The sequence below is a fragment of the Bubalus kerabau genome, chromosome 1 (genome assembly GCF_029407905.1).
Source record: "Bubalus kerabau isolate K-KA32 ecotype Philippines breed swamp buffalo chromosome 1, PCC_UOA_SB_1v2, whole genome shotgun sequence".
Classification (NCBI taxonomy): Eukaryota; Metazoa; Chordata; class Mammalia; order Artiodactyla; family Bovidae; genus Bubalus; species Bubalus kerabau.
This window is the reverse complement of record NC_073624.1, coordinates 150,015,509-150,029,797: the sequence shown is the minus strand read 5'-3', so window position 1 is coordinate 150,029,797 and position 14,289 is coordinate 150,015,509. Positions and strand designations below refer to the sequence as shown.

The 14,289-nt window shown below is 44.7% G+C and overlaps 1 protein-coding gene across 1 annotated transcript in view; it reads right to left on the bottom strand.

Annotated features, from left to right (window-relative positions):
* ADAMTS14 (ADAM metallopeptidase with thrombospondin type 1 motif 14) overlaps nt 1-14,289 on the bottom strand; it is a 94,639-nt gene that overhangs the window by 30,232 nt on the left and 50,118 nt on the right. Inside the window, exons 5-6 of the mRNA XM_055586736.1 lie at nt 1,442-1,525; nt 650-797 (exon numbers count right to left, since the gene is read on the bottom strand). Coding sequence (XP_055442711.1) covers nt 650-797; nt 1,442-1,525 — 232 coding nt within the window. The remainder of the gene's footprint in view (nt 1-649; nt 798-1,441; nt 1,526-14,289) is intronic.

Here is a 14,289-nt window from a genome sequence, read left to right as displayed (position 1 = left end):
CTGGGCCTTGGTTTCCCCTTACGAAAAGCTAGGGGCAGGGGGAGGTGATCCAAGCTTCCTGAGTTTGCACAGGGCACTCAACTAGCCTCTATCACAGACACTGCATGCATCCCTCGGGCCTTTTAGCAGCCTGGGAACAGAGGATGCAAATATACTACTATTTCCTCCCCTCCACAGTGGGGAGAGTTCTGGGGATGAGTGAGCTCAGCTCACTGGGCTGCAGAGTCATGGATCAGCAGAGAGGGCAGGGCCTTCCTTCCAGAAGTCCACACTGGCCCTGTTGCAGGTTCCCCATGGCCAGCTTCTGAAGACAGAAGGATACATTGTGGGCAGGAGCACCTTGAAGGTCACTGAGACCCTCGAGCAGCCAGGTCCCAGGACAGTGAGCACAGGGCCAGAGCCTGATGCCCAGCCAACTGCAGTTTCAACCAAAGCAGCAGAGACCAGAGCAGGACCCTTCACTCTCCCTGGTCCCTAAGATACCACTGCAAAGCTTGCCCACCTGTCCAGCCAGGTTCTGCTCCAAAGTCCCAAGGATCTTTTTGTTGAAAAAAATTTCTCCAGTCCTCCTAGGGTGGCCCCAGAGAGCCTCAGCCCCTGCCCTGCAGCTGCACACACCTGGCCATGGCAAATACAGTACCTTGCATACCTGAGGGTCCGAAGTCCTGCCGAGTGAGGAAGACGACGTGATCATGGTGCTCTGCGTGGCCAGGGTCCTGGCGCTGCTGAGAGTGGGCCCAGCGACACACCTGCTCCAGGCTGCGAGAGGGGTTCCCATGCTCAATCAGGCTCAGTGACTGTGGGCCCAGAGAGCAGGGTGGTTGGTCAGATCCCACAGACCACAACGAGTCTCCCATCAGCAGGGGACACCAAGGCCCAAGCGAGAGCAGTGCCTTCCCCAGGGTCACTGATTCTGGCTGCCCACCCTGCTTCAGGAATGTTCCTATGCCAAGCCCCATGTCAGGACCCCTATCTGCTGAGAACTGATGATCTCTAACCCCTCGACAGTCAAGTGCTGTTCTGAGCCTTTCCTCTCTACATTCATTGTCACTTAATTTTCACAGTATCCTCTAGAGGAAAACTCTGTTTTCACTCCCACATAGGGGAGAACAAGCAACAGAGCCTGGGGCCCAACCCTCACAGGACTTATCTTGGTCACTGTTGCCTCTCTAAGCCCCAATTTCCCCATTGATTCAAGGAGTGGGACCTCCAGGTATAGGGACCAAGGATTGTCCATTTATCTGACTGGAGGAAAATTGTAAGTCCCACTTATCAACCCCAGATGCCTCTGCCACTGAGATCTCATGGTCTCTGGGCTCCGATTCTGGAAATAAAATGTTTCCTAGACACTGCTCCCCCTTCCCAACACCCTAGCTTGTCTGATGCTATTGCCTCACACCCCATCTCCCTCCCAATCCTGCCTGCTGACAAAGAGGTTTACCTGTCGGTAGCCAACCATGATCAAGCGGACAAGGGCGATGTTTATGTGGACCCCCAGGGACTCATCGTGGTAAATCTCATCCACCTGCAAGAAGAGACGAGTGTATGGTGTTGGGAAAAGCCAGTGTTCATTAAAGACCCACTGAATACCAGGTACCTGACATGTTATCCTACTTCATCCTGATCATGGCCTTATCCAGCAGGCATTTCCATCCTCAGATGAAGAAACTGAAGCAGAAGGAGGCAAGAGAAGCTGCCCAAAGACACACATCTAAATGAGCTGCAGAGCTGAGATTCAAATCCTGGCTGGCTGTACTCCAACACTGAGCTCTCTCCATAAAGCCAAAGTGGGAAGTGACCTGTTCTCAAACTTAGCAACTCAGACTCTCATCTTTTTATATCTCTGAAGAGGCCTTTCAGAAACGCCACTCAGCTCAGGTCACTCATCCTCACAGCCCTGTTTACCTTTCCCGTGACCCCTGGCATCATCTGTTTGCTCTGTAATACCTGGGCACTCCTCTAGAGCAAATCCAGGGGGAAAGTGCTCCAGGGCCTTGGACCAGAAGCTTTAGCAGCACTTGGAGCTCATTAAAAATGCAGTCTTGGGCCCACCTCCTGAATCAGAGTCAGAGTTGGAATGAGCGCCCCAGTGATTCTCAGGGGAATCACTGATTCTCAGGCATTGTCAAGTGTGAGGACAGGAGCAGTGCATTGGATTACTGCCTTATCCCACAGGCTCAGGGACCTGTGGGGCAGGCCTGGTACAGTTCACCAAAGAACACAGCCCCCGTCCACTTGCCTGTTCAGGAAGTCCTGGAACCATGTCCATGACAGATGGACACCATCTCTGCTTGTCCATCTCCAAGGACAGACAGCTCACCTGCTCCTAAAGTTGTCCATCTCCTGAGTGTTCCCACTAGACCACTCCAGCTTTTTTGTTTTAAATAACTTTTATTCCTGGATATAAAATATTTCACTCTAAAAACTTTGAAAAGCAACTACCCCCCCCCCCAAAAAAAAAAAAAAAAAAGGCAAAAAGTCAGAGGTGATCAGAGACGGAATAGTAACATGAAGCTCACCTCCTCCCACGTACATCAAAAATACATCTACATGTGGAATGATTCTCATAGAATATCTACCAAATGTTGGCAGAAGACTCTCAGCCTCTGAAAGAGCAAGACAGTCTCATGGAACTGGGAGGGACAAAAAAGAAAAAAAAAAAAAAAAAACTGAGGAAGGAAGTAGAACTGGACCTGTGCCCCTCGGAGGAAGCTATTAAAGGGGGAAGTTTCCTGCACCTGGGAAGTCCCCTCACCAGCAGGGAAGTCAGCTGGGACAGAGGGGAAGCTTTGGAGCCTCGGAGGAGAACACAGCAACTGGTTTGAAGCAGCTAGAATGGAAAGAAACCTGTACATACGGTCAGTACCATCACTCTGTACTCCCCAGTCTGAGACACGTGGTCACCAGTGTGGATAGGGGCTGAGCGCAGAAGCTTGGACTTTGGAGATTGGACCTGGGGAGGGGACTGGAGTGGGCTATGAGCAAAGGGGCTAGAGTTTGGTGTGACCCCATCTGAGGGTTTATGCAGAGGAGGCCTGGGCATCCTTAGAGACCAGGTGCCACTGTATGGGCAGTGTACAGGAGCAAGGGCAAAACTCACCATTATAGCCTTTTTCCCTACATGAGCTCTCAGGTGGCAGGACATTACCTACAGGAGCTCCAGGGGTGTGTGTGAGCTGCCATTATTGCTCCCCTCCACCCCTAGACTTCAGGCGCAGTCACATGCCTCTACTATCCTCCCCAACACCTTGCCCCAGGCTTTAGGAGCTGTCTCAAGCCACTGCTTTCACCTCTAAGGCTCAGAAGTGGTCGCAGGCTCCCTCTGCTCCCATGGCGTGCTCCAGGGGCATGTATGAGCCACACTGCCACAGAGAACCCCATGACCAGCCACCAAATGCTACATCTGCACATCCCCATCAAGGAGATAACGGCCAGCACACACTGAGGAAAGAGGCAACAGGCATCCCTACTAAAAACAACCCTTGCACCAAAAATATTAAACCCACACAAGCTACACAGGGATGTTCCCACATATAAATGGCCCTCTAAGACCACAGTAGATAATTGTTTCTCCTAAACTCACAAAGAGAAATATAAGCAAAATGAAAAAGCAGAAGAAACATTTCCAGTTAAGACCAAGATAATTCACCTGAAAGAACAAACAATGAAACAGACCTCTTGAGTCTAATAGACATTGGCTTCAAAAAGGAGATACTGAATGAATTAAGAAAGGCTACTGACAGAAATTCAGTTCAGTTCAGTTCAGTTGCTCAGTCGTGTCTGACTCCTTGCGACCCCATGAATCACAGCACGCCAGGCCTCCCTGTCCATCACCAACTCCCGGAGTTCACTCAAACTCATGCCATCAAGTCAGTGATGCCATCCAGCCATCTCATCCTCTGTTGTCCCCTTCTCCTCCTGCCCCCAATCCCTCCCAGCATCAGGGTCTTTTCCAATGAGTCAACTCTTCATATGAGGTGGCCAAAGTATTGGAGTTTCAGCTTCAGCATCAGTCCTTCCAATGAACACCCAGGACTGATCTCCTTTAGGATGGACTAGTTGGATCTCCTTGCAGTCCAAGGGACTCTCAAGAGTCTTCTCCAACACCACAGTTCAAAAGCATGAATGACAGAAATTCAGAGTACTGTAAATAGGAACTAGAAACTATAAAGAGGAACCAAAAAAAAAAAAGCTCATTTGCTGAGATGAAAGTGAATTAAAGGCAATGAATAGCAGAATAAACAGTGCAGAATAAGAAATAAATGAGCTAGAAGACAGAATGATGGAAATCACCCAATAAGGATAGCAGACAGAAAGCAAAATTTAAAAAAAATGAAAGCAATATAAAGCAACTATGAGATAAAATAAGACATGCCAACTGATACATAATTGGGATTCTAGAAGGGGAAGAAAGAAAAAAGGGGATTAAAAATGTACTTGAAGAAATTATGGCTAAAAACTTGCAAACCAAAAGACAGAAACATATCCAGGTATAGGAAGCACAGAGGGTCCCAAACAAGGTAAACCCAAACATACTTATACAAAGATATAATAAAAATGGAAAAAGTTAAAGAGACGATTCTAAAGGCAGTAAGAGAAAAGCATAGAATTAATTACAAGGGAATCCCCATAAAGCTATCACTTGATTTTTCTACAGAAATATTGCAGATCAGAAGGGAGAGGCAAGATGCATGCAAAGTCCTGAAGGGAAAAAAAATCTGCAATCTACCCAACATATTATCATTTAGAATAGAAGAAGAAAGAAAAAATTTCTCAGATAAGCAAAAACTAAAAGAATATAGCAACACTAAACTTACTCCAAAGGAAATATTAATAAGTCTCCTCTAAATAGAAAAGAAGTAAGAATATACAGGAAAGATGGGACTTCCCTGGTGGTCCAGTTGCTAAGACTCCATGCTCCCAAAGCAGGGAACCTGGGTTCAATCCCTGGCCAGGGAACTAGATCCCATATGCTGCAACTAAGTCCCAGTGCAGCCAAATAAATAAGTAAATAAATATTTTTTTAAAAAAAGAATATACAGGAAAGAGAAAATCACAATTGGAAAGCAAATCACCTAAATAAGACAGTACACAGATTTAAAAAAGAAAAAAATTTCTGTGGAAGCAATGATAACCACAATTAACAGCAAAAGGATGACCATGAAGATGTAAAAAAGGTCATCAAAATCATAAAATGTGGGGGAGGAGAGTTAGAAATGTTGATTTTTTTCATTTCTTAGAATGTGTTTAAGCCTGTAAGACTATCAGTCTAAGGCAAGTAAATACAGGATAGAGTTAATATACTTGAAAAAAAGGGTAACCACAAATCAAAAGCATGCAATAGAGTCACAAAAACTAAAAGGAAGAGAACGTAAGTGTAATACAAAAGAAAATCAACAATCCACAAAAGGAAAAACAAACAAACAAAGGGATAAGCAAGAAATATAAAATCAACAGGAAAACAAGATTTAAATGGCAATAAATACATATCTATTAATTCAAATGTCGATGGACTAAATGCTCCAGTCAAAAAATACAGACTGACAGACTGGATAAAAAAATAAGCGCTACAATATGCTGCCTACAAGAGACCCACTTCAGGGCAAAGGACACACAGAGATTGAAAGTGAGGGGGTACAAAAAGGTATTTTTTGAAAACAGAAATTAAAAGAAAGTGGGGGTCACAATACTTGTATCAGACAAAATAGACTCTAAAGCACAGACTATAAAGAAGGGCAGTATATAATGATAAAAGGATCAATACAAGGAGAGGATCTTACACTTGTCAACAAATATGCACTTAATATCTGAACTCCTAAATGTGTAAAACAAATAGTAACAGACATAAGTGGAAAAAAAGACAAGAATACAAAAATGGTAGAAGACTTTAACACCCCATTCACGTCAATGGACAGATCTTCTAGACAAAAAGTCAATAAGACAGCACATATCCTAAATGATACAATAAAACATACTTAATGGATATATCAGGATATTACATCCAAAAAAAGCACAGAATACACATTCTTTTCAAGTGCATATGGAACATTCTCTAGGACTGACCACATAAAAGGACACAAAACAAGCCTCAACAAATTTAAGGATATAGAAGTTATCTCAGGCATCTCTTCTGACCACAATGGCAGGAAACCAGAAATCAGTCACAGGAAAAAAAGAGAAGAAAAAACAATTACATGGAGACTAAACAATATGCTACTAAAAAAACAATGGGTCAACGATGAAGTCAAGGAGGACATTTTAAAATATCTTGAGACAAAAAACAATGAAAACACAACCATACAAAATCTGTGGGATGCAGCAAAAGCAGTTCTAGATGGAAGTTCATAGTGATATAAGCTTTCCTCAAAAAAATGAGAAAAATCTCAAATAAACAAACTAATCTACCACTTATAAGAATTAGAAAAAGAAGAACAAACAAAACCTAAAGTCAGAAGAAAGGAGGAGTAATAAAGATCAGAGAGGAAATAAAACAGAGAGAAAGGAAAACAATAAAACCAAGAGGCAGTTCTGTGAAAGGGTAAACAAGATTGACAAACCTCTGACCAGCCTCGTCAAGAAGAAAAGAGAGAACTCAAATAAGCAAAAAAGAAATGAAAAAGGAAACTAACAACCACTATTGCAGAAAAACAAAACAAAAAAAATATGAGAATACTATGAACAATTATATGTCAACAAATTCAATAACCCAGAAGAAATGGACAAGTATCTAGAAACATACAGCCCACCAAAATTGAATCAAGAAGAAATATACAATTTAAAAAGACCAATCACTAGAGGTGAAATAGAATTTTAAAACTCTCTACAAACAAAAGCCCAGGACCAGATGGCTTCAAGGCAAATTATACCAAAAATTCAAAGAAGAATCTATACTGATCCCTCTCAAACTCTTCCCAAAAAGTTGAGGAGGAGGGAAAACTCCCAAAGGCATTCTATGAAGCAACCACCACTATGATACCAAAACCACAAAAGACACCACCAAAAAATAAAATTATGGGCCAGTGTCATTGATGAATATAAATGCAAAAATTCTCAACAAAATATTAATGGGCTGAATCCAGCAACATATAAAAAATCATATACTACAACCAAGTGGGATTCATCACCCCAAGTTCACAAGGATGGTTCCATATATACATATTAATCAATGTGATACACCACTTAAACAATAGACAAAAACCACATGATCATCTCAATAAATACAGAAAAAGCATTAGACAAACCACTCATGATAAACATCCTTACCAAAGTGGGTACAGAGGGAATCTCTCTCTACATAGAAAAAACTATTTATGATGAACCCACAGTGAAAAGCTGATAGCCTTGCTTCTAAAATTTGGAACAAGATAAGGATGCCCACTCTCACCTCTTCCACTCAACATAGTATTGAAAGTCCTATCCACAGTTATAAGACAAGAAAAATAAATAAAAGATATCCAAATTGGAAGGCAAAACTGTCATTATATGCAGATGACATGATTCTATAGACTTTAGGACTCCACACAAAAGCCATTAAAACTGATAAATGAATTTAGTAAGGTAGCAAGATACAAGATTAACATACAGAAACTGGGTGTATTTCTTTACATTAATAATTAAATATCAGAAAGGGAATGTAAAAAAAAACCCAATAACTTTCAAAATCACACCCCCAAAAATAAAATACTTAGGAATAAATCTGACCAAGGAGGTGAAATAATTATATGCTGAGAACTCTAAATCATTAACAAAGGAAACTGAAGATGATTCAAAGAAATGGAAAGATACAAAATGCTCTTGGATTGGAATAATTAATATTGTTAAAATGGCCACACTACCCAATGCAAAGTACAGATTCCATGCCATCCTTATTAAACTACCTATGATGTTTTTCACAAAACTAGAACAAATAATCCAAATTAAACTTACAAGGAACCATAAAAGACCCGGAATTGCCAAAGTAATCCTAAAGATAAAGAGCAAAACAGGAGACAAAACTCTCCCAGACATCAGACAATATTATAGATCTACAGTAATCATAACAGCATGGTATTGGCACAAAAAAGACATACAGATCAGTGAAACAGAATCGAGATCCCAGAAACAAACCCACTTACCTACTGTCAATTAATCTTGAACAAAGGAGGGTCCTAATCAAGCTTACAAGCTTTTGCACAGCAAAGTATATTATTAAAAAAAAAAGAAAAGACAACCTACAGAATAGGAGAAAATATTTGTAAACAATGAGATTGACAAAGGCTTAATTTTCAAAATATACAAACAACTCAACAACAACAAAAAAAACCTATCAAAAAAAATGGGCAGAAGACCTAAACAGACATTTCTCCAAAGAAGAAATACAAATAATACATACATGAAAAGATGTTCAACACTGCTAATTATTAGAGAAATGCAAATCAAAACTACAACGAGGTACCACCTCACAATAGTCAGAATGCCTATCAATGAAAAGTCTACAAATAACAAATGGTGGAGAGGATGTGGTGAAAAGGGAGCCCTCCTACACTGTTGGTTGGAATGTAAGTTGGTACAGCCACTATGAAAACACTATGGAGGGTCTTCAGAAAACTAAAAATAGAATGACCACATGATATAGTGATCATTTCACTCCTGGGCATATATCTGGACAAAACTATAATCCCAAAAGATACATGCACAGCACTATGTTCATAGCAACACTAATCGCAATAGCCAAGACATGGAAACAATCTAAATGTCCATCAACAGATGAATGGATAAAGAAGATATGGTGTACACACACACACACACACACTGGAATACTACTCATTCATTGAAAATGAAATAATGCCACGTGCAGCAACATCAATGGATCTGGAGATTATCACTTTAAATTAAGTCAGACAAAGACAAATACAATATGATATCACTTACATGTGGTGTCTAAAATATAACACAAATGAACTTATCTATGAAACAGGAAAAGACTCAGAGACTTAGAGAACAGATTTGTGGTTGCCAAGGGGGAGGGGGTTGGGGGAGGGATGGAGTAGGAGGTTGGTGTTAGTAGATATAAGCTATTATATATGGAATGATGGACAAGATCCTACTGTACAGCACAGAGAACTATATTCAATATCCTATGATAAATCATAATAGAAGAGAATATTTTAAAAAAGAATGTATATATATATATATATGTGTGTGTGTGTGTGTGTGTATAACTGAACCACTTTGCCATACAGCAGAAATGCTAATATGCTAAGTCACTTCAGTCGTGTCCGACTCTGTGCAACCCCATAGACAGCAGCCCAACAGGCTCCCCCGTCCCTGGAATTCTCCAGGCAAGAACACTGGAGTGGGTTGCCATTTCCTTCTCCAAAGCATGAAAGTGAAAAGTGAAAGTGAAGTCACTCAGTCGTGTCGGACCCTCAGCGACCCCATGGACTGCAGCCCTCCAGGCTCCTCTATCCATGGGATTTTCCAGGCAAGAGTACTGGAGTGGGGTGCCACAGCAGAAATACAACACTGTAAATCAACTATACTTCAATTAAAAGAAGAAGCTCCCAAGTTATAAAAAATAAGAAAAAAATACTTAAGTCTCCTATTAGTATCAACAGATATATAATAAGTACCATTAACACAGCTTCCTGCCACACATGTGTATGCATGTGTGTCATTTTACAAAATCAGAATAATACTGAATATACTCCTTGCAATTTTCTTATTTCATGAAACATCATTCTGCGGATTTAAAAGCATCACCTCTAATGCCTACCTGTGATGAGCCATCGCTTATGTAACTACTCCCCTAGGAGAAGTGGCTTATCCAGGAGGAGAAATGATGTGTTCACTGAGTCAGTGTCAGCACCCAGCAGTGCAGCTACCGGGAGTCAGAGTCCTGGGTGTCACCCCCAGCACTGCCCCTTAGCAGCTGGGTGGCTTGGGGCATGTCAGGTGACTCCTTCAGTTCAGTTCAGTCACTCAGTCATGTCCAACTCTTTGTGACCCCATGAATCGCAGCACGCCAGGCCTCCCTGTCCATCACCAACTCCCGGAGTTCACTCAGACTCATCCATCGAGTCAGTGATGCCATCCAACCATCTCATCCTCTGTCGTCCCCTTCTCCTCCTGCCCCCAGTCCCTCCCAGCATCAGGGTCTTTTCCAATGAGTCAACTCTTCGCATGAGGTGGCCAAAGTACTGCCATTTCAGCTTTAACATCAGTGCTTCCAATGAACACCCAGGACTGATCTACTTTAGGATGGACTGGTTGGACCTCCTTACAGTCCAAGGGACTCTCAAGAGTCTTCTCCAACACCACAGTTCAAAAGCATCAATTCTTTGGCGTTCAGCTTTCTTCACAGTCCAACTCTCATATCCATACATGACCACTGGAAAAACCATAGCCTTGACTAGACGGACCTTTGTTGGCAAAGTAAGAATCTCTGTTCCTGTAGAATGGGGACCATAATGGCTGTCATGGGGCTGGCATGTGGATGCTCATGCCAACTCAATATCTGGGGATGATGAGTGAGCACCACAGGCAGAGAGGCCCATGGGTATGGTCAGTGATGGAGCAGAAGTGGAACCCAGCCTCTGAGTCTTGCCAGCACAGCTTCCTGGGAGTGAGGATGGAGATTTGTGCATGACCCTGTTCTCACCACTTTACCCTGCCATGCCCTTCAGCTCATGAGCAAAGGAACCAGCCTACAATCCACAAAGGGATTGCTGTCCAGCAGATGGAGGAGGAACGGCATGGCCAATCCTACACATGAGAGTTCCTTGGGGATGGGAAGGTGGGGACGGGGACCAGAGATCTGTTCCTGTGCTGATGCACCCTCCTTGTCCTCCTCACAAGGACAGAGCCTGTGAGCACAGAGCTGCAGCAGCAGAAGCCCGGGCACCATGGAGCCCCAGCCCACAATCCCAACCATAAGAGGTGCCAGCATCAGGCTTCCCCCCCTGCCTGGCACCCATGTCTGGACCCAGTTAGGACCAGAGACCAGTGCCTGCTGCGGGACAGCAGGCCCCCCAACCCCCAGCACACATAACAGTGGACAGTGCGATGGGCGGGGGGACCTCCCTCCACCCTCCTCCCCTCTCCGGCAGGAGCAGAGACATCATGGGAGCCAAGTGCTCAAATGCATAAACGGATGACATCCTTCTCCACTGCCTGCCCATGACTCATCCTAGGAGACCATGAACATGTATTCTACCTCATAGGATTCCAACCTGAGGACTCTGACGACTCACTGAAATGATATTCAAGGAGCAGTAGGATGACACAAAGAACCCCAACATCTCAGCCCCTGCAACACCCCACAGGGTCTTCCCACCACACAAGGGCATGGCTGCTGTCTCAGACCCCACTGATGTGTGCTGTAAGAGTGCAACCAAGGATGGGGTGATAAGCAATGCATGCTCCACACAGCCACATCTGGGCACCTCGTATGCACATGTAAATCCACCAGTGACCCCAGGGCAGGGAGAGCGCAACTAAGATCCCACAAGCTTCATGGCATCATGGCCAAAGGAAAAAAAAAAACTAGAGTACCCAGGCCACTGCCTTCCTGCCCTCCTCTCTCTCCAAAGTGGACCAGGCAGAGTGCTGCCAGAATCCTGCCACGTGACTCATTTGTGTCCCTCACTCAACAGGCCAAGCTCGCTGATCAAAGGCTGCAGTGAGCCCTGCTCTAACACTGCATCTACAGGCTGGCACACTGGGAGAGAGGGGGCTGCTGTTCTCTGTGCAGGATGGAGAATCAAAGCCAAGTGTTTGATACAGGTGGGAGGTTGAATGGCATTTCCTGACACAAACTCCCAGTCCCAGGTTACTGTCCTAAATGCAAATACAGAGCAAGTAGGAAGGGACATGCCATCTGGAGAGACCCCTCGGTGCTCTGGAATAATCTGAACACTAAAGGGACAGACAGGTGTACCAAGCCCTTGCTGCAGACCCCTCATGCCCCACCCCAGGGGTCAGGAGAGAGGAAGACAGTGAGTGTGGGAAGGAGAGGTCAGACAGGTCTTACTGTAGAAGCCAGAATGATCCTTGACTGAGAAGGTCATCAACTCTTCACAGGAGATGGGCAGAGGCTTGATGTAGGGGCAGGAAAGTCAGGAACTACATGAAGTCACCATGACAGCCCTGAAGTTATTGGCAATCAAGGTAACTGAGGCCACCTCCACATGACGGGGAGCTTCTTCCTAGCCCGTCAAGGCACTCTTGGCCCTTAGAAAGTTCCCCGTGCCATGAGACCCATTCAGTCTTCCTGTGCACCTCCCCCACTGGCCTCAAGTCTCCCTCTTGAGCGCATCGGCTCCACTCCTGGGGACAGACAGTGACCACAGTCTCTCAGGAGTTTCCCTCCAAGCTCACATCAGTCAAAGAGAATGTCTTACAGGCAGCAAGAGAGAAAGAAGACAAGTCACTCATCAAGGAAGGACCACTGTGTTGGGAGTAGGTTTTCAACAGTAACAAGGGAGACCCTGAAGTAACACCATCAAAGCACCAAGAAACCATCAACCTAGGATCCTGAACACAGCAAATCATCTTCTAAGAACAATGATGAAATGAAGACATTAGCAAGTAGAAGAAAACAGACAGGCACATGGGCCCCACTAAAGGATCCATAGGAAAGGAAGATGGAAAGTGAACCCCATCTCCAAAGACAGCCTAAGTACAAGACTGGATGAAGAGTTTTGAGGCTGTGATAGGAGCATGGTTCAGCAATGAGAGACAGTCTGATCTTTTCTTAGATTAAATAAGGATAATGAAAAGAAAGTAGATAAATTTTCTTTCTTATTCCCCCCTCTGAAAGTAGGGTTGGCCTTGCCATTTCAGGTCCCCCAGTCCGACTGTCTCTGGGGCTCTGGCTCATCTATACCTCTCTTGGCCCTTGAGTGGGACCTCAATGGCTTTGATTCAGCTGGAGCTAAGCTGACACTCTGCACAGGACAAGGAGGTGGCTGGACATGACTGCCATGCTCAGCAGAACTGCAGAGGCTGCCAGGCACATGGGTTCCACCCACAGCCCTGAGCTGGTGCTGGAGCCCCAGAGAGAGAGTGAGGCTGCGTGAGTGGCCCAGGACCCCAGCCTTCTGGCACACACACAGGGCTGCTCCCCAACAGGCTCTGGCCTGGCTGTGCACTCAAGGCCTGTCTCTGTCAGCCTCTGCCCTTCATGACTACTTCTCAAATGCCAGAGGTGAGGCCAACGAGCCAGCTCAAGGGAGATCAGGAATTGCTTCCCATGGTTGTACACACAAGCATGATTGCTCCAAGACACACCCATGGAGCAGAAAAGAACACTGTGTCTGGTCTCCCTGCTCCCCACACCTCGGCCAAATTCAAGGTCATCTGCCAAGACCACCTCAGGTTAGAGTTCCACATAACATATTGGTCTGGGATGGCTATTGGTTGTGTACCAGAAAAACAAGGAAAGGTCAAGACTCTTTCTGATCAAGGGGAGACAAAACCACAGAAAGGAGACAATGGCTAGAGAGCACTAGGGTTGGAGGGCAACTCTGGTCACTCAACACATACAAGGCATCAGGCACCATGCTGAGGGCACTCTTCCGGAGGCAGGAATTAGTCTTGTTTCACATGTGAGAAATCCAAGGCTCTGAGAGGTTAAGTAAGTAACTTGCCCAAGGTCACCCAGCTAGAAAGTGGGAGGCCCAGGATAAAATCTTTGTGGCTCTTAGCCACTATCAGATCAGATCAGATCAGTCGCTCAGTCGTGTATGACTCTTTGCGACCCCATGAATCGCAGCACACCAGGCCTCCCTGTCCATCACCAACTCCCAGAGTTCCTCAGACTCACGTCCATCGAGTCAGTGATGCCATCCAGCCATCTCATCCTCTGTCGTCCCCTTCTCCTCCTGCCCCCAATCCCTCCCAGCAGCAGTCTTTTCCAATGAGTCAACTCTTCGCATGAGGTGGCCAAAGTACTGGAGTTTCAGCTTTAGCATCATTCCTTCCAAAGAAATCCCAGGGCTGATCTCCTTTAAAATGGACTGGTTGGCTCTCCTTGCAGTCCAAGGGACTCTCAAGAGTCTTCTCCAACACCACAGTTCAAAAGCATCAATTCTTCGGCGCTCAGCCTTCTTCACAGTCCAACTCTCACATCCATACATGACCACAGGAAAAACCATAGCCTTGACTAGACAAACCTTTGTTGGCAAAGTCATGTCTCTGCTTTTGAATATGCTATCTAGGTTGGTCATAACTTTCCTTCCAAGGAGTAAGCATCTTTTAATTTCATGGCTGCAGTCACCACCTGCAGTGATTTTGGAGCCCCCAAAAATA